At 44.4% G+C, this 19,166-nt stretch overlaps 1 protein-coding gene, 1 long non-coding RNA gene and 1 pseudogene across 5 annotated transcripts in view; 2 read left to right on the top strand and 1 right to left on the bottom strand.

Annotated features, from left to right (window-relative positions):
• Window positions 1-1,455: 1,455 nt before the first annotated feature.
• The window catches only part of RNF135 (ring finger protein 135), a 30,863-nt gene continuing 13,152 nt past the window's right edge, over window positions 1,456-19,166 (top strand). The window contains exons 1-3 of one of the 4 annotated variants that reach the window (XM_009190082.4): window positions 1,466-2,760; window positions 14,419-14,562; window positions 18,514-18,676. In XM_009190082.4, coding sequence (XP_009188346.2) covers window positions 2,380-2,760; window positions 14,419-14,562; window positions 18,514-18,676 — 688 coding nt within the window. In that variant the 5' untranslated portion in view covers window positions 1,466-2,379. The other 3 variants (XM_003912580.5, XM_009190081.4, XM_021928920.2) reach the window with 3 other exon arrangements.
• Window positions 6,283-7,122, top strand: LOC116271037 (annotated as a pseudogene).
• The window catches only part of LOC103878720, a 30,003-nt gene continuing 29,162 nt past the window's right edge, over window positions 18,326-19,166 (bottom strand). The window contains exon 2 of the long non-coding RNA XR_639013.2: window positions 18,326-18,606. This is a non-coding gene — a long non-coding RNA (uncharacterized LOC103878720). The remainder of the gene's footprint in view (window positions 18,607-19,166) is intronic.

Raw genomic sequence — 19,166 nt, forward strand, 5'->3', positions numbered from 1 at the left:
GAGTGTCCAAGAAAAAAAGTTTGAAAACTACGGGTTAACCCACTCTTTACAGGAACTTGGCTGTGAAATGGAAAAGAGGACAGCTGGCTCCAGGGAGGCTTAGGTGAAAGGTGATTTTATTTTATGTTTTAATTTTTATTTTTTTGAGACTATGTCTAGCTCCTTCCTCAGGCTGGAGTGAAGTGGTGCGATCACAGCTAACCACAGTCTTGACCTCCTGAGCTCTCATGGCTCACTACAGCCTCCACCTCCCCAGCACAAGCAATCCTCCCACCTCAGTCCCCTGAGTAGCTGGGACCACAGGCCTGCACCACCATGTCTGGGTAATTTTTGTATATATATATTTTTTTGTAGAGACAGGGTTTTACCATGTTGTTCAGGCAGGTCTCGAACTCCTGAGCTCAGGCAATCCACCTGCCTCAGCCTCCCAAAGTGCTGGGATTACAGGCATGAGCCACCACGCCCTACCAGTGATTTTATTTTTTAAGTTGGAAGATCTGAGCATGTTTAATTGTTTAGTATCATGCCCGTTTTACAGAAAAAAAAAAAGAGAGGCTCTTAGAAGCTACAATGTTACTTCAATGCGGAGACTCTGGAACAAGATCCAGGTCAGGACAGGCTAGGTTATGCTGCAGCAGCACACGCCCATTAAATCTCAGTAACCTGAATACATCCTAGTTTTCTTCTCCCCTTACTATGTATCCTAGGGTGCGTCGGCAAGGAGTCTGCTCATCTTAGCCAATCAGTGACCCGGGTCACTGGATGATGGTTTCATCTCCATAGTTGGGGCAGCTGGCAGAAAGCGATACAATGGCTGGCTCAGTCGCCTTTAAAGCTGGTGGGAAGTAACATGTTATTACCTCTGTGTGTTTCAAGTGGGTCAGGGAAGTGCCAGTCCTACCATGTCCCCAGAAAGGGAAAGCACTGGAAACGTTGATGAGCAGTGCTGCCTACTCCATGACACTTCCGGTATTGAAAATAACCACAAACCCTTCTTCTATTTTTTTTTTCTTTTCTTTTTTTTTTTTTTTTTTTGTGAGACAGAGTCTCCCTATGTCGCCCAGGCTGGGGATGCAGTGGTGCAATCTTGGCTTACTGAAACCTCCGCCTCCCAGGTTCAAGTGATTATCCTGCCTCAGCCTCCCGAGTAGCTGGGATTACAGGCATGCGCCACGACGCCTGGCTTGCTTGCTTTCTGTTTTTTCTGGTTTTTTTTTTTTTTTTTGTATTTTTAGTAGAGAGGGGGTTCACCATGTTGGCCAGGCTGGTCTTGAACTCCTGACCTCAAGTGATCCAAAGGTCAGCTACAAACTTGTATTATCTGATACCTACTTTGAGCCCAGGCGAGAAAGGAAGGATAAAGTAAAATATGAGACATTGTTAGTTCATTTCAACAGATGGGGAATTGTGGGTTTTAGTCTCTGACGCTTCATTGTTACCATGAGAGCCTGGAAATTCTTTTTTTTTTTTTTTTAACCTCTTTAGGTCATCCGGGAGGACGTGGCGCTCTTTTAGCTCTAACATTTTCTGGTTGCAATGCGCTTAGGACTGGGATGCGAAGTGAATGAGTTGGGAGAGAACGCAAGCCCCACAAGTGCCAGGCGTGCCATATCAGGAAAACACTTTCTAGTATTTTGTCCGCGTGTCTATTGGGGAATGCTCTTACATCCCGCAGAGGGCAGTAAGGACACAGCGCGCATTATAACCGCGAGTTTAAAAGTCCAGGGGTCGCTCACTCAACCTTGAATGCACGTCAGAATCACCTGAGGGAGGTTTTATAAAATATCCGTGCTCCACCCAAGACAATGAAATCAGACTCCCTGCGAGCGGGGCCCGAACATCAACATTTTTGAAGACGCTCCCTGTGGCTGTGCATCGGTGATCTTTAATCCCCTGCTACTTGTTAGAGGAGCTGAATGACGCCTCGTGGGCTCATTCTCATAAATGAGCTCCTGAATGCAGTCCTCTCCTCCCAAGAGTTGTCGGTGTTGCATCTTTTTGTTGTTTATTTATTTATTTATTAGCCAACGTTAGAAGACGTCCAACGGTGCTGCATCTTAATAGGGGGACATCCAGCTAAAGAGAATCTTGGAGACATCCGCGGGTTCCCAGTGGCTCGCGGCAAGTTGGTTTCCCAGGGCAAGAGGCCGCCACTTAAGATCAGCTCTGCCTTTCGAGCTGGGCAGTGGAGGCTCTAAGTCCGCTTTCAGCAGGACTGGAGGAAGGAGACTGGGTGGCCCCAAGGAAGGAGGGGAAAAGGCTGCTGAGAAGAGGAGGAGGGAAAAGGGAAGAGGCAGGGCGAGGGAGGAGCCTGAGGAGACGCGGTCGCGGGCGGACTCGGCTCAACCCTGACATCTGCGCCCCGGCCTCCTGGTCGCCATGGCGGGCTTGGGCAAGGGCCCGGGCTCCGCTGTCCCCGTATGGCTAGCCGAGGACGACCTGGGCTGCATCATCTGCCAGGAGCTGCTGGACTGGCCCGCCACGCTGCCCTGCGGCCACAGCTTCTGCCGCCACTGCCTGGAGGGCCTGTGGGGCGCGCGCGGCGCCGGGCGCCGCTGGGCCTGCCCCACCTGCCGGGAGGGCGCCGCGCAGCAGCCTCGGCTGCGGAAGAACACGCTACTGCAGGACCTGGCCGACAAGTACCGCCGCGCCGCACGCGAGCTGGAGGCGGGCTCCGACTCTGCAGCTTGCCCCGGCCCCGGCTCCAGTCCCGGCTCCAGCCTGACCCCCAGGCCCCCGCGCCGCCCGGCACTGCAGCGGGTAGGGAGGCCGGTCCCGCAGCTGCCCTCGCGCCCCCCGGCTGCCCGCAGCCTGCCCTTTTCCCCTGTGGCTCGAATCCCTTTCCCCAGCCGTTCTACTTTTACGTTCCTTTTCTCAGTCTAAAAGTCGACTCCCGCTTTTGGGAGGAACTTTGGAAAGTTCATAAAAGTATGAAGAAGCGGGAAAAAAACAAATTCCCCATCTCCCGAAAGCCTGTCAACCTAGCTGCTACACGCCTTGGCATATTTCAACTTCTTCCTAATCGATCTTCGGTCTCTTTCTCTGACAGTTGTAAAATTGTGGTAAGATGTATATAACATTAAAACTTGTAATTTTAACCTTCTTTTTTTTTTTTTTTTTTTTTTTTTTTTTTGAGACAGAATCTCGCTCTGTCTGGATGGAGTGTAGTGGCGTGATCGTCTCACTGCAACCTCCGCCTCCGAGGTTCAAGCGATTCTCCTGCCTCAGCTTCCCGAGTAGCTGGTACTACGGGCGTGAGCCATCACGCCTGGCTAATTTTTGTATTTTTAGTAGAGACGGGGTTTCACCGTGTTGGCCAGGCTGGTCTCGAACTCCTGACCTCAGGTGATCCACCCGCCTCGGCCTCCCAAAGTGCTGGGATTACAGGCGTGAGCCACCGCGTCCAGCCTCATTTTAACCATTTTAAAGTGTACAATTCAGTGACAGATACATTTCCTGTTGTGCAACTATCCCTGCTGTTTCCAGAACTCTTTAATCATCATAAACAGAAACTGTACTCATTAAGCAGTAACTCCTTATTTCCCCTCCCGCTAGCCCCTGCTCACATCTAAGCTACTTTCTGTTTCTGAGTTTGCCTGTTCTAGATATTTCATATAACTGGAATCGTTCAATGTTTGTCCCTTTGTGCCAGGTTTCTTTCACTTAGCATAGTGTTTTCAAGGTTCATTCATGTTGTAGCATGTGTTAGAACATTATTCCTTTTATGGGGCTGAATCATATTCCATTGGGTGGATGTGCCACATATATATACACATACATATATTTTCTTTTTTGAGCTGAAGTCTTGCTCTGTGGCCAGGCTGGAGTGCAGTGGGGCGATCTGTGCTCAATGCAGACTCCGCCTCCCAGGTTCAAGTGATTCTCCTGCCTCAGTGTCCGGAGTAGCTGGGACTACAGGTGCTCACCACCCCACTCAGGTAATTTTTGTATTTTCAGTAGAGATGGGTTTTCACCATGTTGGCCAGGATGGTCTCGATCTCTTGACCTTGTGATCTGCCCTCCTTGGCCTCCCAAAGTGCTGGAATTACAGGCGTGAGCCACTGCACCCAGCCTTATTGTGATTTTGATCTGGATTTCCTTAATGACTAATGATGTTGCCCATCTTTTCTTGTTCTTGTTGGTCATTTGTAGATCTTCATTGCAGAAATGTCCTTTCAAGTCCTTTGACCATTGTAAAATTGGGTTTATCTTTTTGTTGTTGAGTTTTAGAGATTCCTTCTATATTCTGGATATCGAATTAGATATGACTCACAGATATATTATCAAATATATATTCTCCCATTCTAAGAGTTGTCACTTTCTCAGTGGTATCCTTTGATGCGCAAAAGTTTTAAATTTAATTTTTATTTGTTGTTTTTTGTTGTTGTTGCTTGTGCTTCTGTTGTCATATTTACAGATTCATTGCCAAATCTCAGTTCATGAAGATTTACCCCTATGTTTTCTCCTAAGAGTTTTTTTGTTTTGTTTTGGTTTGGTTTTTTTTTTTTTTTTTTTTTTTTTTTGAGTCAGTGTCTCGCTCAGTTCCCAGGGATGGAGTGCAGTGGCACGATCTCAGCTCACTGCAGCCTCCACCTCCAAGGTTCAAGCAATTCTCCTGCTTCAGCCTCCCAAGTACCTGGGATTACAGGCGCCTGCCACCACACCTGGCTACTTTTTGTATTTTTACTAGAGATGAGGTTTCACTATTTTGGCCAGGCTGGTCTTGAACTCCTGACCTCAAGTGATCTGCCCGCCTTGGCCTCCCAAAGTGCTGGGATTACAGGCATGAGCCACCGTGCCAGCCTCTTCTAAGAGTTTTATGGTTTTAGCTTACGTTTAGGTAATTGGTCAATTTTAAGTTAATTTTTGTATATGATGTGAATTAGGGGTCCAACTTCATTCTTTTGTATGTGGAAATCCAATTGTCTTGGTACCATTTGTTGAAGAGTCTATTCTCCAGTGATTAGACTTGGCATCCTTGTCAACAAATCATTTGGCCAGGCCAGGCGTGTGGTTCACACCTGTAATCCCAGCACTTTGGGAGGCCAAGGTGGGAGGATTGCTTGAGCCCAGAAGTTCCAGACCAGCCTGGGCAACATGGTGAAACCCCATCTCTAGAAAAATACAAAAAAGTATCTGGGCATGGTGGCATGTGCCTGTAGTCCCAGGTATCTGGGAGGCTGAGGTAGGAGAAATCACCCAAGCTGAGAGTTTGAGGCTGCAGTGAGCCATGATTGTACCACTGCACTCTAGCCTGGGCAATGGAGTGAGACCCTGTCTCAAAATAAATGTATAGTTTTACTTCTGGACATTCCATTTTATTCCATTGGTCTATATGTCTGTACTTAACGCTAGTACCACACTATTTTGATTACTACAACTTTTTAGTAAATTTAGAAAATTGGGAAGTGTGAGTTCTTTGACTTTTTTTTTTTTTCCAAGATTGTTTTTGTTATTCAGAACTCCTTGCAATTCCATCTGAATTTGAAGATTGGCTTTTCCATTTCTACAAAATAGGCTGTTGGAATTTTGATAGGGATTATGTTGAATCTGTAGATCACTTTGGGTAGTATTGACATCTTAACAATATTAAGTCTTCTTTCCCTAAAACACAGAATGTGTTTTTATTTATTTTTATTTGGGTCTATAAATCCTTCAGTGATTTTTTTGTAGTTTTAAGTGTGTAAGTCTTTCACCTCTTTCATTAAATTTATTCCTATGTTATTTATTATTATTATTATTATTATTATTATATTTTTTGAGACAGACTCTTGTTCTGTCACCTAGGCTAGAGTACAGTGGCACGATCTCAGCTCACTGCAACCTCCATCTCCCGGGTTCAAGCGATTCTCCTACCTCAGCCTCCTGAGTAGCTGGGGTTACAGGCGCCCACCACCACCCCTGGCTTATTTTTGTATTTTTTAGAGACAAGGTTTCACCATGTTGGCTAGGCTGGTCTCAAACTCCTGACCTCAGGTGATCCACCTGCCTCGGCCTCCCAAAGTGCTGGGATTACAGGTGTGAGCCACTGCACTAGGCCCATTATAATTTATTTTAAGAAATTTTTCAGGCTGATTGTTGTGGCTCACACTTATAATCCTAGCACTTTGGGAGGCAGAAGCAGGAGGATTGCTTAAGCCCAGGAGTTCAAGACCAGCCTGGGCAGCATGGTCAGACCCAATTAAAAAAAAAAAAGAAAAGAGAAACTATGAGACCCGCTGAAAAAAAAAAGAAAAAGGTAGCTAGGTGTGATGACACATGGCTGTGGTCCCAGCCACTTTCGAGGCTGAGGTGGGAGGAACACTTGAACCCAGGAGGCTGAGGCTGCTGTGAGCTGTTTTCATGTCACTGCACTCCAGCATGGGCAACAGAGCAACATCCTGTCTCCCCTTACAAAAAGGATACTACTTATCCCTGGACCTGAGCCCAGGCACACATCTGGATTAGAAGATGCCAGGCTCAGAGGATCTTTCTAACGGTAAGGACCAGATGCATTCACACAGGAAACGAACCATGTTCACTGAGAAGCAACTGGAAGATCTGAACATCTTGTTCAATGAGAACCCATACTCAAACCCCAGCCCTCAGAAATAAATGGCCTCGAAAATAGACGTACGCCCAATAGTACTCCAGGTATGGTTCAAGAACCACAGAGCAAACCTCAAGAAAGCCAAATAAAAGCATATTCAGCAAAAACAAGCAAAAACTCCACAACCGCCAATACTGGAGGGTGGAGTCACCACCAGTGTCGGCCTGAGAAATGCAGACACACTACCCAGATTGCCCAACACTGCTCGTCTGATTGGCTTGGTGTACACAGGTCATCGGGTACCCTCATTCCAACTCATCCTGTACCCTCAAGGTCCCTGCAAATGACCTCGTGGGCCACAGAATAGTCCATTTTGGCTGCTGCCAAGATCCTAACATGTATGACTTCTACCCCATTTTGGAATCCCAAGTTTGGGCTCCAAGCTTCAATTCTGGCTCTTCTGCCTGTTCATACCTACAAAGTTGAGAGATGATAAATACAAAAAGTCACATGTAAAAAAAAAATGAATACTAAAAAAATTTTTGTGGTTTTCAGACAGAGTCTCACTCTGTTGCCAGGCTGGAGTACAGTGGCGCGATCTCGGCTCACGGCAACCTACGCCTCCTGGGTTCAAGTGATTCTCCTGGCTCAGCCTTCCAATTAGCTGGGACTACAGGTGCCCGCCACCATGCCCAGCTAATTTTTGTATTTTTAGTAGAGACGGGGTTTCACCATGTTAGCCAGGATGGTCTCGATCTCTTGACCTTCTGATCCACTGGCCTCGGCCTCCCAAAGTGCTGGGATTACAGGCATGAGCCACTGCACCCATCTTAAAAGAAATTTTTTAATTTCCTTCTTAATTTTTTCATTGACCCACTGGTCATTCAGGAGCATATTGTTTAATTTCCTTGGGTTTGTATAGTTTTCAAAATTCCTCATTATTGATTTCTAGTTTTACTCCGTTGTAGTCAGAGAAGATATTTGGTATTATTTCAATTTTTTTTTTTTTTTGAGATGGAGTCTTGCTCTGTCGCCAGGCTGGAGTGCAGTAGCATCATCTCTAGTCTTTGCAACCTCCGCCTCCCGGGTTCAAGCGATTCTCCTGCCTCAGTCTCCCCAGCAACTGGGATTACAGGCGCACGCCACCACACCTGGCTAATTTTTGTATTTTTAGTAGAGACAGGGTTTCACCATATTGGCCAGGATGGTCTTGATCTCCTGACCTCGTGATCCACCTGCCTCGGCCTCCCAAAGTGCTGGGATTACAGGCATGAGCCACCGCACCCGGCCTATTTCAATGTTTTTGAATGTTTTAAGACTTCTTTTCTGACCCGACATATGTTAGGTCTTAGGTTTTGTGACCTATCCTTGAGAATGATCATGTGCTGAGGAAAAGATCCATGTGTATTCTGCAGCATGAATGTAAATGTTCTGTAAATATCTATTAGGTCCATTTGATCTACAGTACAGATTAAGTCCAATATTTCCTTGTTACTTTTCTGTCTGAATAATTTGTTCAGTGCTGAAAGTGGGTTGTTGAAGTCTCCAGCTGTTATTGTATTGGAGTCTGCTCTTTAGCTCTAGTCATATTTGCTTTATATGTCTGGGTGCTCTAGTGTTGGTGCATATATATTTACAGTTGTTATATCTTCTTACTGAATTGACTCCATTATTATAAAATGACTTTCTTTGTCTCTTCTTATAGATTTTGTTTTGAAACCTATTTGTCTGATACATGTATAGCTAATCCTGCTCTTTTTTGGCTTCCATTGCCATGGGATATATTTTTCCATCCCTTTATTTTCAGTCTATATGTGTCTATAGATGAAGTGTGTTTCTTGTAGGGAATAGACCATTGGGTCTTGTTTTTTTAATCCAGTCAACCACTCTATGTCTTTTGATTGAAGATTTTTGTCCATTTATATTCAATGTTATTATTGGTAAGTAATTCTTGCCATTTTGTTGTTTGTTCTTTGGTTGTTTTGTTTTGTGGTCTTCTCTTCCTTCTTCCCTTCTTTTCTGTCTTCTTTTAAATGAATATGATTTTCTCTGGTGCTATGATTTAATTTCTTGCTTTTTATTTTTTATGTATCCATTATATGATTTTTGATTTGAGATTACCATGAGGCTTGCAAGTAGTATCTTATAACCTATTGTTTTAAGCTGATAACAACTTGATACTGCTTGCATAAACTACCTAACAAGCAAAAAGAAAACTAATAAAAACTCTACACTTTAAATTCATCCCCTGCTATTTAACTTTTTGTTATTTCTGTGTATATCTTATTATACTATCTATATCTTTGAAAGTTGTAGTTATTATTTTTGATTGGTTTTCTGTGACCTTACTATTACTAGTGAGGTTTTTGTTTTGTTTTGTTTTGAGACAGAGTTTTACTCTGTTGCCCAGGCTGGAGTGCAGTGGCATGATCTCGGCCCACTGCAGCCTCCACCTCCTGGGTTCAAGCAATTCTCCTGCCTCAGCCTCCCGAGTAGCTGGGACTACAGGCATGCGCCGTCATGCCCAGCTAAATTTTGTATTTTTAGTAGAGACAGCATTTCACCATGTTGGTCAGGCTGGTCTTGAACTCCAGACCTCAAGTGATCTGCCCACCTTAGCCTCCCAAAGTGCTGGGATTACAGGCCACCTCCTGGGTTCAAGTGATTCTCCTGCCGCAGCCTCTAGAGTAGCTGGGATTACAGGTGCCCACCACCACACCCGGCTAATTTTTGTATTTTTAGTAGAGATGGGGTTTCACCATGTTGGCAAGGCTAGTCTGGAACTCCTGACCACAGGTGATCCAACCGCCTCGGCCTCCCAAAGTGCTGGGATTACAAGTGTGAGACGCTGCGCCTGGCTTTTTCTATTTGATTGAAGTATTCCCTTTACCATTTCTTGCAGGACAGGTCTGGTGTTGATAAAATCCCTCAGCTTTTGTTTGTCTGGGAGAGTATTTCTCCTTCATGTTTCAAAGCTAGTTTCACAAATTATAGTTTTCTAGGGTAAAAGTTTTTTCCTTCAGCACTTTACATGTCATGCCACTCTCTCCTGGCCTATAAGGTTTCCACTGAAAGGTCTACCTTCAGATGTATTGGAACTCCATTATATATTATTTATTTTCTCTTGCTGCTTTAGGATCCTTTCGTTATCCTTAACCTTTGGGAGTTTTATTATTAAATGCCTTCATGTAGTCTTCTTTGGGTTGAATCTGCTTGGTGTTCTGTAACTTTCTTGTATGTAGATACTGATGTCTTTCTCTAGATTTGGGAAGTTCTGTGCTGTTATTTCTTTGAATAAACTTTCTACCACTATTTCTCTACCTCCTCTTAAGGCCAATAATTTTTAGATTTGCCCCTTTGAGGCTATTTTCTAGATCTTGTAGGCATGTTTCATTCTCTTTTTTTTTTTTCTTGTTTCTTTTGTCTCCTCTTACAGTGTATTTTCTTTTATTATTATTTTTATTTTATTTATGTATTTATTTTTGAGATGGAGTCTTGCTCTGTTGCCTAGGCTGGAGTGCAGTGGCGCAATCTCTGCTCACTGCAAGCTCCGCCTCCTGGTTTCATGCCATTCTCCTGCCTCAGCCTCCTGAGTAGCTGGGACTACAGGCACCTGCCACCGCGCCCAGCTAATTTTTTGTATTTTTAGTAGAGACGGGGTTTCACTGTGGTCTCGATCTCCTGACCTTGTGATCTGCCTGCCTCGGCCTCCCAAAGTGCTGGGATTACAGGTGTGAGCCACTGCGCCAGCCCTTACTGTGTATTTTCAAATAGCCTGAATTCAAGCTCACTAATTCTTTCTAATACTTGATCAATTTTGCTATTGATGCAGACTCTGATGCATTCTTCAGTATGTCAGTTGCATTTTTGGATTCCAGAATTTCTGCTTGATTCTTTTTAATTATTTCAATTATTTAAAATTTATCTGATAGAATTCTGAATTCCTTCTCTGTTATCTTGAAATTCCTCGAGTTTTCTTAAAACAGCTATTTTGAATTATCTGTCTGAAAGGTCACATATCTCTGTTTCTCCCGAATTGGTTCTTGGTGACTTACTTAGTTTGGTGGGGTCATGTTTTCCTGAATGGTCTTGATGCTTGTGGATGTTTGTCAGTGCCTGGGCATTGAAGAGTTAGTTATTTATTGTAGTCTTCATAGTCTGGGCTTGTTTGTACCTGTCCTTCTTGGGAAGGCTTTCCAGGAATTTGAAAGGACTTCGGTGTTCTGATCTGTATCTGCATTAGGGGGCACCCCAAGCCCAGTAAAGCTGTGACTCTTGCAGACTACTAGAGGTGCCACCTTGGTGGTCTTGTATAAGATCCAGAAGAATTCTCTGGATTACCAGGCAGAGATTCTTGTTCTCTTCTCGTACTTCTCCAAAACAGTGTGTGTGTGTGCTAAGCTGCCTGGAGCTGGAGGTGGGCTGACGCAAGCACCTTGTGGCCATGACCACTAGGACTGCACGGGGTCAGACCTAAAGCCAGCACAGCACTGTGTCTCACCCAAGCCCCTTTGTAACCACTATCTGGCTACCACCTATATTCACTTAAGGACCTAGGGCTCTATAATCAGCAGATGGCAAAGCCAGCCAGGCTTGTGTCCTTCCCTTCATGGTGGCACATTCACCCAGGCTCTTGGCGGGTCCAGAGACCCATCTCAACACTAGGGACTTGCCTAGGAGTTGCAGTCCTTGTGGCCTAGCCTGCCATTCAAGTTTATTTAGAGCCCCAGAGCACTTCAGCCGACAGTGGAGAAGCTTGTCAGAACTCAGGTTCCAATCACTGGAGTGGGTGATTTGATTCCTCTCTGGCTAGGACTGATCTAAATGCTCCCGCTGTGGGTAGGCGTCAGCGGAGTTCAGCCCAGTTTTGCTTTGTGATGTGACAAGGCAAAGTCTCTCTATTCTCTTTATCACCATGCTCTCCCTTTCCCGAGTGCACAGATTCTCTGTGCCGTGTTGCCCCTGCCACATGGGATATGGATGGCATTGGTAATTCAAGACTGTTTTTCCTACCCTCTTCAGTGCCTCTTTCTATATGTAAAGTTAAAACCAGGTACTGTGAGTACCCCTGATTTCTGGTTCTTATGAAGGTGCTTTTTTGTGTAGTTGTTAAATTTGGTGTTCTTGTGGGAGGGATGCTCAATGGAGCCTTCTATTTGGCTATCTTGCTCTGCCTCTTTCCACCCTTAAGTCTTCTGGCTTTCCCCCACTTCTCTCTGGCCCTAAACCATTTTTAAGTATACAGTTGGGTGATATGAAATACATTCATAATGTTGTGAAACCATCACTACCATCATTTCCATAACTAAAAAATGTTAAATTAACATGACTGGCTCTTCAGGGTACCATAACTCTTTTCATCTTGCAAAAGTGGAATTCTAGGAGCACATTAAAATTCTCCATTTCCTCTTCCCCCAGCCTGTGGCAACCATCATTCTAATTTCTGTCTCTGATTTGTACTACTCTAAATACCTCATATAAGTTGAATCATACAGTATCTGTGTTTTTGTGACTGGCTTATTTCACTTAGCATAATGTCTTCGAGGGTTATTTATGTTGTAGCATATGTCAGAGTTCCCTTCCTTTTTAAGGCTGAGTAATATTCTATTGTACGTGTATGCCACTTTTTGCTTATTCATTTGTCTGCAGACACTTGGGTTGCTTCCATGTTTTAGCTAGTGGGAATAATGCTGCTATGGACATCAGTTTATGAAGCTCTTTGAGATCCTGTTTTCAATTCTTATATATCCAGAAGTTGAATTGCTAAATCGTATGGTAATTCTTATATATATATATATATATATATATATATGGGATCACTATATATAGGATCATTCCACCTAGCCAGCTATCTCTAAGATCACCAGTGACCTCTATGTAAACTCTATGTAAATCCTATGGACATTCTGGTGCCTGTCTTCATTGACCTTTCAGTAGCCTTTGACACAGTGGACCACACCTTCATTCTTAGCTTTTGGGACAGGAGTCTTTTGGCTTTCCCCCACCTCTCTCTGGCTGATCCTTCTCAGTCTGTTTACAGGCTGTCTCTCCTCTGCTCAGGAATTAAATGCTGGACTTCCTCAAGGCTGAATTGTAAGTCCCTTTATCTCCCCTCCAGGTAGTCTTCCCTGTATCCATGGCTTTAATGACCATCTCTATGCACAAATAATAGCTCCAGGCTGGAGCCTTCTCTGAGCACTAGGCTGCTATGTCTTCCTTCTCATCTTTTCTTCTTGGGTATCTCAAAGCATCACACTTAATGTGACCTAGAAAATATATATATAAATAATTAAAAAAAAATATATATATATGTATATGTATTTTTGAGATGGCTCTGTCACGCAGGCCTGAGTGCAGTGGCATGATCTCGGCTCACTACAACCTCCATCTCCTGGGTTCAAGCGATTTTCTTGCTTCAGCCTCCCAAGTAGCTGGGATTACAGATGCCCACCACCACACCTGGCTAATTTTTGTATTTTTAGTAGAGATGGGGTTTCACTAGGTTGGCCAGGATGATCTTGAACTCTTGACCTCAGGTGATCCGCCCACCTCAGCCTCCCAAAGTGCTGGGATTACAGCCATGAGCTACTGCACCCAGCCTATTTTTAATATTTTGAGCAACCACCATTCTGTCTTCCATAGTGGCTGCACCATATATCATTCCCACCAACAGTGCAGAGGGTTCCAGTCTTCCCACACCATCAACATTGTTATTTTCTGTTTTTTTTTTTTGATAGTAGCCAACCTAATGAGTGTGAAGTGGTATCTCACTGTATGTTTTGATTTGCATTTCCCTACTGATTAGTGATCTTGAGTGTCTATTCATGTGCTTATTGGTGATTTGTATATCTTCTTTGGAGAAATGTCTATTCAAGTTCTTTGCCCATTTCAAAATTCAGTTGTTTATGGGTTTTTGCTTGTTTGTTTGTTTTACCAACCAAGCAAGCGGCAGTGATATGTTTTTATTGTTGGTTTTAGAAATTCTCTGTATATTCTCGGTATTAATGCCTTATCAGATGTATGATTTGCAAATATTTTCTCCATTTTGTGGATTGCCTTTTTACTCTATTGTTAGTGTCTTTTGATGCACAAATGTTTAAACATTTCATGCAGTCCAGTTTGTCTCTTTTTTTCTTTCTTTCTTTTTTTTTTTTCTTTTTTTGAGACGGAGTCTTGCTGTCTCCCAGGCTGGATTGCAGGGGCTCCATCTCAGCTCACTGCAAGCTCCGCCTTCCGGGTTCACGCCATTCTCCTGCCTCAGCCTCCTGAGTAGCTGGGACTACAGGAGCCTGCCACCACGCCCGGCTAATGCTTTGTATTTTTAGTAGAGACGGGTCTCACCAGTGTTAGCCAGGATGGTCTCAATCTCCTGACCTCGTTATCTACCCACCTCGGCCTCCCAAAGTGCTGGGATTACCAGTGTGAGCCACCGCACCCAGCCTCCTTTTTTCTTTCGTTGTGTGTGCTTTTAGTGTCATGTACAATAAATCATTGCCAAATCCAATGTCATAAATTTTGCCCTATATTTTTTTCTAAGACTTGTATTATTTTAGGTCTTACATTTAGGTCTTTGATCCATTTTGAGTTAGTTTTTGTATATGATGTTAGGTAAGGGTCCAACCATATTCTTTTGCATATAGATATATCCAATTTTCACAGTACAATTTGTTGAAAAAACTGTCCTTTCCCCGTTGAATGGTCTTGGCACCTTTGTCAAAAATCATTTAACTGTATATGTGAGAGTTTATTTCTGGGTACTCTGTTCTATTCCATTGGTCTGTATGTCTGTTTTTATGTCATTACTACAGTATTTATGACTCCCTCTGTCTAGTGGTGGTTCCTGGGTCCAGTTTTATAGAACCCAGGACCTGAACTTTGCTGTTTTAAAGGTGGCAGTAGAGAAGAGCATCACAGAAGTTGGTCAGGAGCTGACAGAGCTGGTGGAACATCTTGTAGACATTGTCAGGAGCCTGCAGAATCAGAGGCCCCTATCAGAATCTGGACCAGACAATGAACTGAGCATCCTGGGCAAGGTAGGCTCCACTGGGAGAGGAAAGGATGTGGGAGGGAATAGGGCCAGGGATTGCTTTCAACTGGAACAACATGAATATGTTTGAAGCTGAAGCAACAAGTCTCAATCTTTTATTGTTCTCTTTACTACCAGACGTGGATGATTGGACATTTGGGATGCTTGAGGTAATGTTGGGAAGCTTCAAGTGGGCTAGGGTCACTCCACCTAACCAGCTATCTCTAAGATCATCAATGACCTCTGTGTAAATCCTATAGACATTCTGGTGCCTGTCTTCATTGACCTTTCAGTAGCCTTTGACACAGTGGACCACACCTTCATTCTTAGCTTTTGGGACAGGAGTCTTTTGGCTTTCCCCCACCTCTCTCTGGCTGATCCTTCTCAGTCTGTTTACAGGCTGTCTCTCCTCTGCTCAGGAATTAAATGCTGGACTTCCTCAAGGCTGAGTTGTAAGTCCCTTTATCTCCCCTCCAGGTAGTCTTCCCTGTATCCATGGCTTTAATGCACAAATAATAGCTCCAGGCTGGAGCCTTCTCTGAGCACTAGGCTGCTAGGTCTTCCTTCTCATCTTTTCTTCTTGGGTATCTCAAAGCATCACACTTAACGTGTCCTAAGCTGCTCCTTTTCTGGGATTTTTGTCTCAATACTGGCCCCATTATCTTTCCAAGTACACAAGCCAGAGACCTGGAAATCATGTTACCTTCTTCTCCCTTACCCTAATATGCAGCATATTGTAGCTTTAAGACCTGCCTAATTACCTCTCAAATCTATTTACTTATTCTTGAGCTCCTTTGAGACTTCTCTAATCCCAGCCTCTGATAATTTTATGCCTGGATTGCTGTCATAGCCTTCCAAATGCTCCACTCTCCCTCTTCTAGTCTGTTTTCCTCACGGTTGTCACAGTGACTACCACAAACATCAATCCGAAAATGTAACTCATCTGCTTAAAACATTCAAATTACATCAGTTTGCTCAGGAGTAAGACCCAAATCCTCACAGGACCAACAAAGCCCTGTAGGATTCCATCTCTGTCTGCCTCTCAAATCTCATCTCTGCTCATGCCGCCTGGCTCTGTGAGCTCCAGCTGCACTCTCTGCACAGTCCCTCCAATGTGTCTCGCGTCTTCCCACTACAGGGCACCCTTCATGGAATGCTCTCCTTTTCCTCCATCACTTAGGTAATACTTGCTCATCCTTCAGATCCTAGCTAGAACATCATTTCTTCAGAGAGAAGCCTTCACTGATTTCTTTAAACAAATCAAATCCCCCCATTAGAGGCTCTGAGGACTCCATGTACCTTTCATTTGTAGTAGTTATCACCATTGCACCTTTGTAATGACTTGTGCCATACTCTATATTAATGTCTGTCCCCCTCCCTTTTCCTGCACTGGACTCTCAACTTCATGAGAATAGGGACTTTTGATGTTTTTTTTTTTTTTTTTTTGAGACAGAGTCTTGCTCTGTTGCCAGGCTGGAGTGCAGTGGTGCCATCTCAGCTCATTGCAACCTCCGCCTCCCAGCTTCAAGTGATTCTCTTGCCTCAGCCTCCTGAGTAGCTTGTACTACAGGTGCCCGCCACCACGCCTGGCTAATTTTTGTATTTTTAGTAGAGATGGGGTTTCACCATATTGGCCAGGCTGGCCTCAAACTCCCGACCTTGTGATCCACCTGCCTCAGCCTCTCAAAGTGCTGGGATTACAGGTGTGCGCCACTGCGCCTGGCTGATGCTTTTGTTCTTTTGTCCACCATTGTGTCCCCAGGCACTAGCACAGTACCCAAGTACCCACTTATAGTAGGGGCCCAACAAATACCCACTGAATGTATAAATAAATGCATCTTCAGAGATGCGACGTCTTGGGATAGAAAGTCTGAGAGTCCGGGCGGGCGCGATGGCTCACGCCTGTAATCCCAGCACTTTGGGAGGCCGAGACGGGCAAATCACAAGATCAGGAGATTTAGACCATCTTGGCTAACGTGGTGAAACCCTGACTCTACTAAAAATACAAAAAATTAGCTGGGCGTGGTGGTGGGCACCTGTAGTCCCAGCTACTAAGGAGGCTGAGGCAGGAGAATGGCGTGAACCTGGGAAGCGGAGTTTACAGTGAGCCGAGATCGCGCCACTGCCCTCCAGCCTGGGAAACAGAGTGAAACTCCGTCTCAGAAAAAAAAAAGGGGCCGGGCGCGGTGGCTCAAGCCTGTAATCCCAGCACTTTGGGAGGCCGAGGCGGGTGGATCACGAGGTCAGGAGGTCGAGACCATCCTGGCTAACATGGTGAAACCCCGTCTCTACTAAAAATACAAAAAACTAGCCGGGCGAGGTGGCGGGCGCCTGTAGTCCCAGCTACTCGGAGGCTGAGGCAGGAGAATGCCGTGAACCTGGGAGGTGGAGCTTGCAGTGAGCCGAGATCCCGCCATTGCACTCCAGCCTGGGTGACACAGCGCGAGACTCTGTCTCAAAAAAAAAAAAAAAAAAGGAAAGTCTGACTTTCAGACTTGACATTGTCATTCACTAGTATTAGGACCTTGGGCAAGTCACTTCATCCATCTGCGTCTCAGGTTCCTATCTGTAATATAGAAATAATGATACAGGGCCTGCCACATCATTGGTTTATTGTGAGGATTAAAAGAGGTATAAAAAAGTGCTTGAGCAATGTTAAAATGTGGGCTGTTATAATTAACTGTGGCAATTTAGTTAACCTTCATGAACTTCATCTTCTTTTGTAAAATGGAGATTCTTTACAGGTTGCTAAACCTACTTTGTGAGGTTGTTATGCAAATGAGAGAAGGGCAATACCTAGCATGTAGAAGACACTCAATAAGTGTAATACTACCATATTTTGATTGGTGGAAAGAATGTGGAGTGGATTATGCAAAGGTGGGAAGGAAAGTCAGGGGTTGAAGTTGGTAAGCAGATAAAGGGCTGTATTGGGGAAGAACAGGACCTGAGGCTAAAGAAAATCAGGGAGCATGTGTTGGAGGCCCCAGCAAGCAGGACCTAGATGCAGACAATTTGAGAGGTAGCTCTTGGGAAGCGACATGATATAATGATAGAGGTGGGAAAACGTTCTTTTTTTTTTTTTTGAAATGGAATCTCGCTCTGTCGCCCAGGCTGTAGTGCAGTGGCATGATCTTCTCAGCTCACTACAACCTCTACCTTCCAGATTCAAGTGATTCTCCTGCCTCACCCTCCATGTAGCTGGGATTATAGGTGTGAGCCACCACACCCAGCTGAAAAGGTTATTCTGACCTCCATGGTTTATCTCAGTAACTATCTGTAGTATTTATTTTATAAAGCCCCTATAAGATGTGCCTAAAGGCCGGGCGCGGTGGCTCAAGCCTGTAATCCCAGCACTTTGGGAGGCCGAGACGGGCGGATCATGAGGTCAGGAGATCGAGACCATCCTGGCTAACACGATGAAACCCCGTCTCCACTAAAAAATATAAAAAACTAGTCGGGCGAGGTGGCGGGCGCCTGGAGTCCCAGCTACTTGGGAGGCTGAGGCAGGAGAATGGCGTAAACCTGGGAGGCGGAGCTTGCAGTGAGCTGAGATCCGGCCACTGCACTCCAGCCTGGGTGACAGAGCGAGATTCCGTCTCAAAAAAAAAAAAAAAAAAAAAAAAAGATGTGCCTAAAAATGTTAAAACTTTTTTGGTATTACCTAAGAAATCCATGTTTATTGTGCAAAATATTAGAAAACACATAGCATTAAATAAAGCAAATTAAAATGCTCCATAACCCCATCACCCAGAAATAACCACTCTTTGATATTTTTGCTGTAGTTATGTATTATTCCAGATTGTTTTCAAGGCATATTTTTTGAGGGCCTAATTTTGTTTTTAAAAACTTGCTGGGAATTACATAGAAAATTATAGATGAATAAAAGAACTTGAATATAATAGTTGATAGACTGCATAGGGGACTTCCATTTATTCAGTTTTAAATGATTCATCAATAGGTTTTTTCTTCTGGGGTGGATCTTTCCATGACTTCTCCAAAGCTGTTGATTTCCGACACAGCTGCAGGGAGAATCAGAGATATTCTCCAAGACCTAGAAGAAATTCAGGAAAAATTACGAGAAAACGTCGCCCGGAAAGAGGCTCCTGAAGCACAAACGCAGGGTGAGCTGATCTTACTTATTGGAGGATGATTAAATATGGAAGTTGCGGGGAGTGGCAAAGTGCTCCATGGCTTTGTTCTCTGGGGACAGGATCCCAGAGTCCCACTGTATTACCACTGTGGTGTCATGAATCAGGTAGGGGTGGGCTGAAGTGATTTTGTGGCTGAATGTTTTTGGCAATGACTGAAGGTGTGATGTATCACAAGTCCTTAATAGATAGAAACTCATTTTTGAAGATTCATGCACCCAGGTCCTTACTGATCAAGTGTGTTATCTTACTGCAGAGATTCTGAAAAGGCCACTTAAAAATTTTTTTTTTCTTTTTTTCTTTTTTTTTTTTTTTTGAGATGAAGTCTCGCTGTGTCGCGCAGGCTGGAGGGCAGTGGCGCCATCTCGGCTCACTGCAAGCTCCGCCTCCCAGTTCAGGCCATTCTCTTGCCTCAGCCTCGCGAGTAGCTGGGACTACAGGCGCCGCCACCATGCTTGGCTAA

This window comes from Papio anubis, chromosome 17, assembly GCF_008728515.1.
Source record: "Papio anubis isolate 15944 chromosome 17, Panubis1.0, whole genome shotgun sequence".
NCBI classification, from domain to species: Eukaryota; Metazoa; Chordata; class Mammalia; order Primates; family Cercopithecidae; genus Papio; species Papio anubis.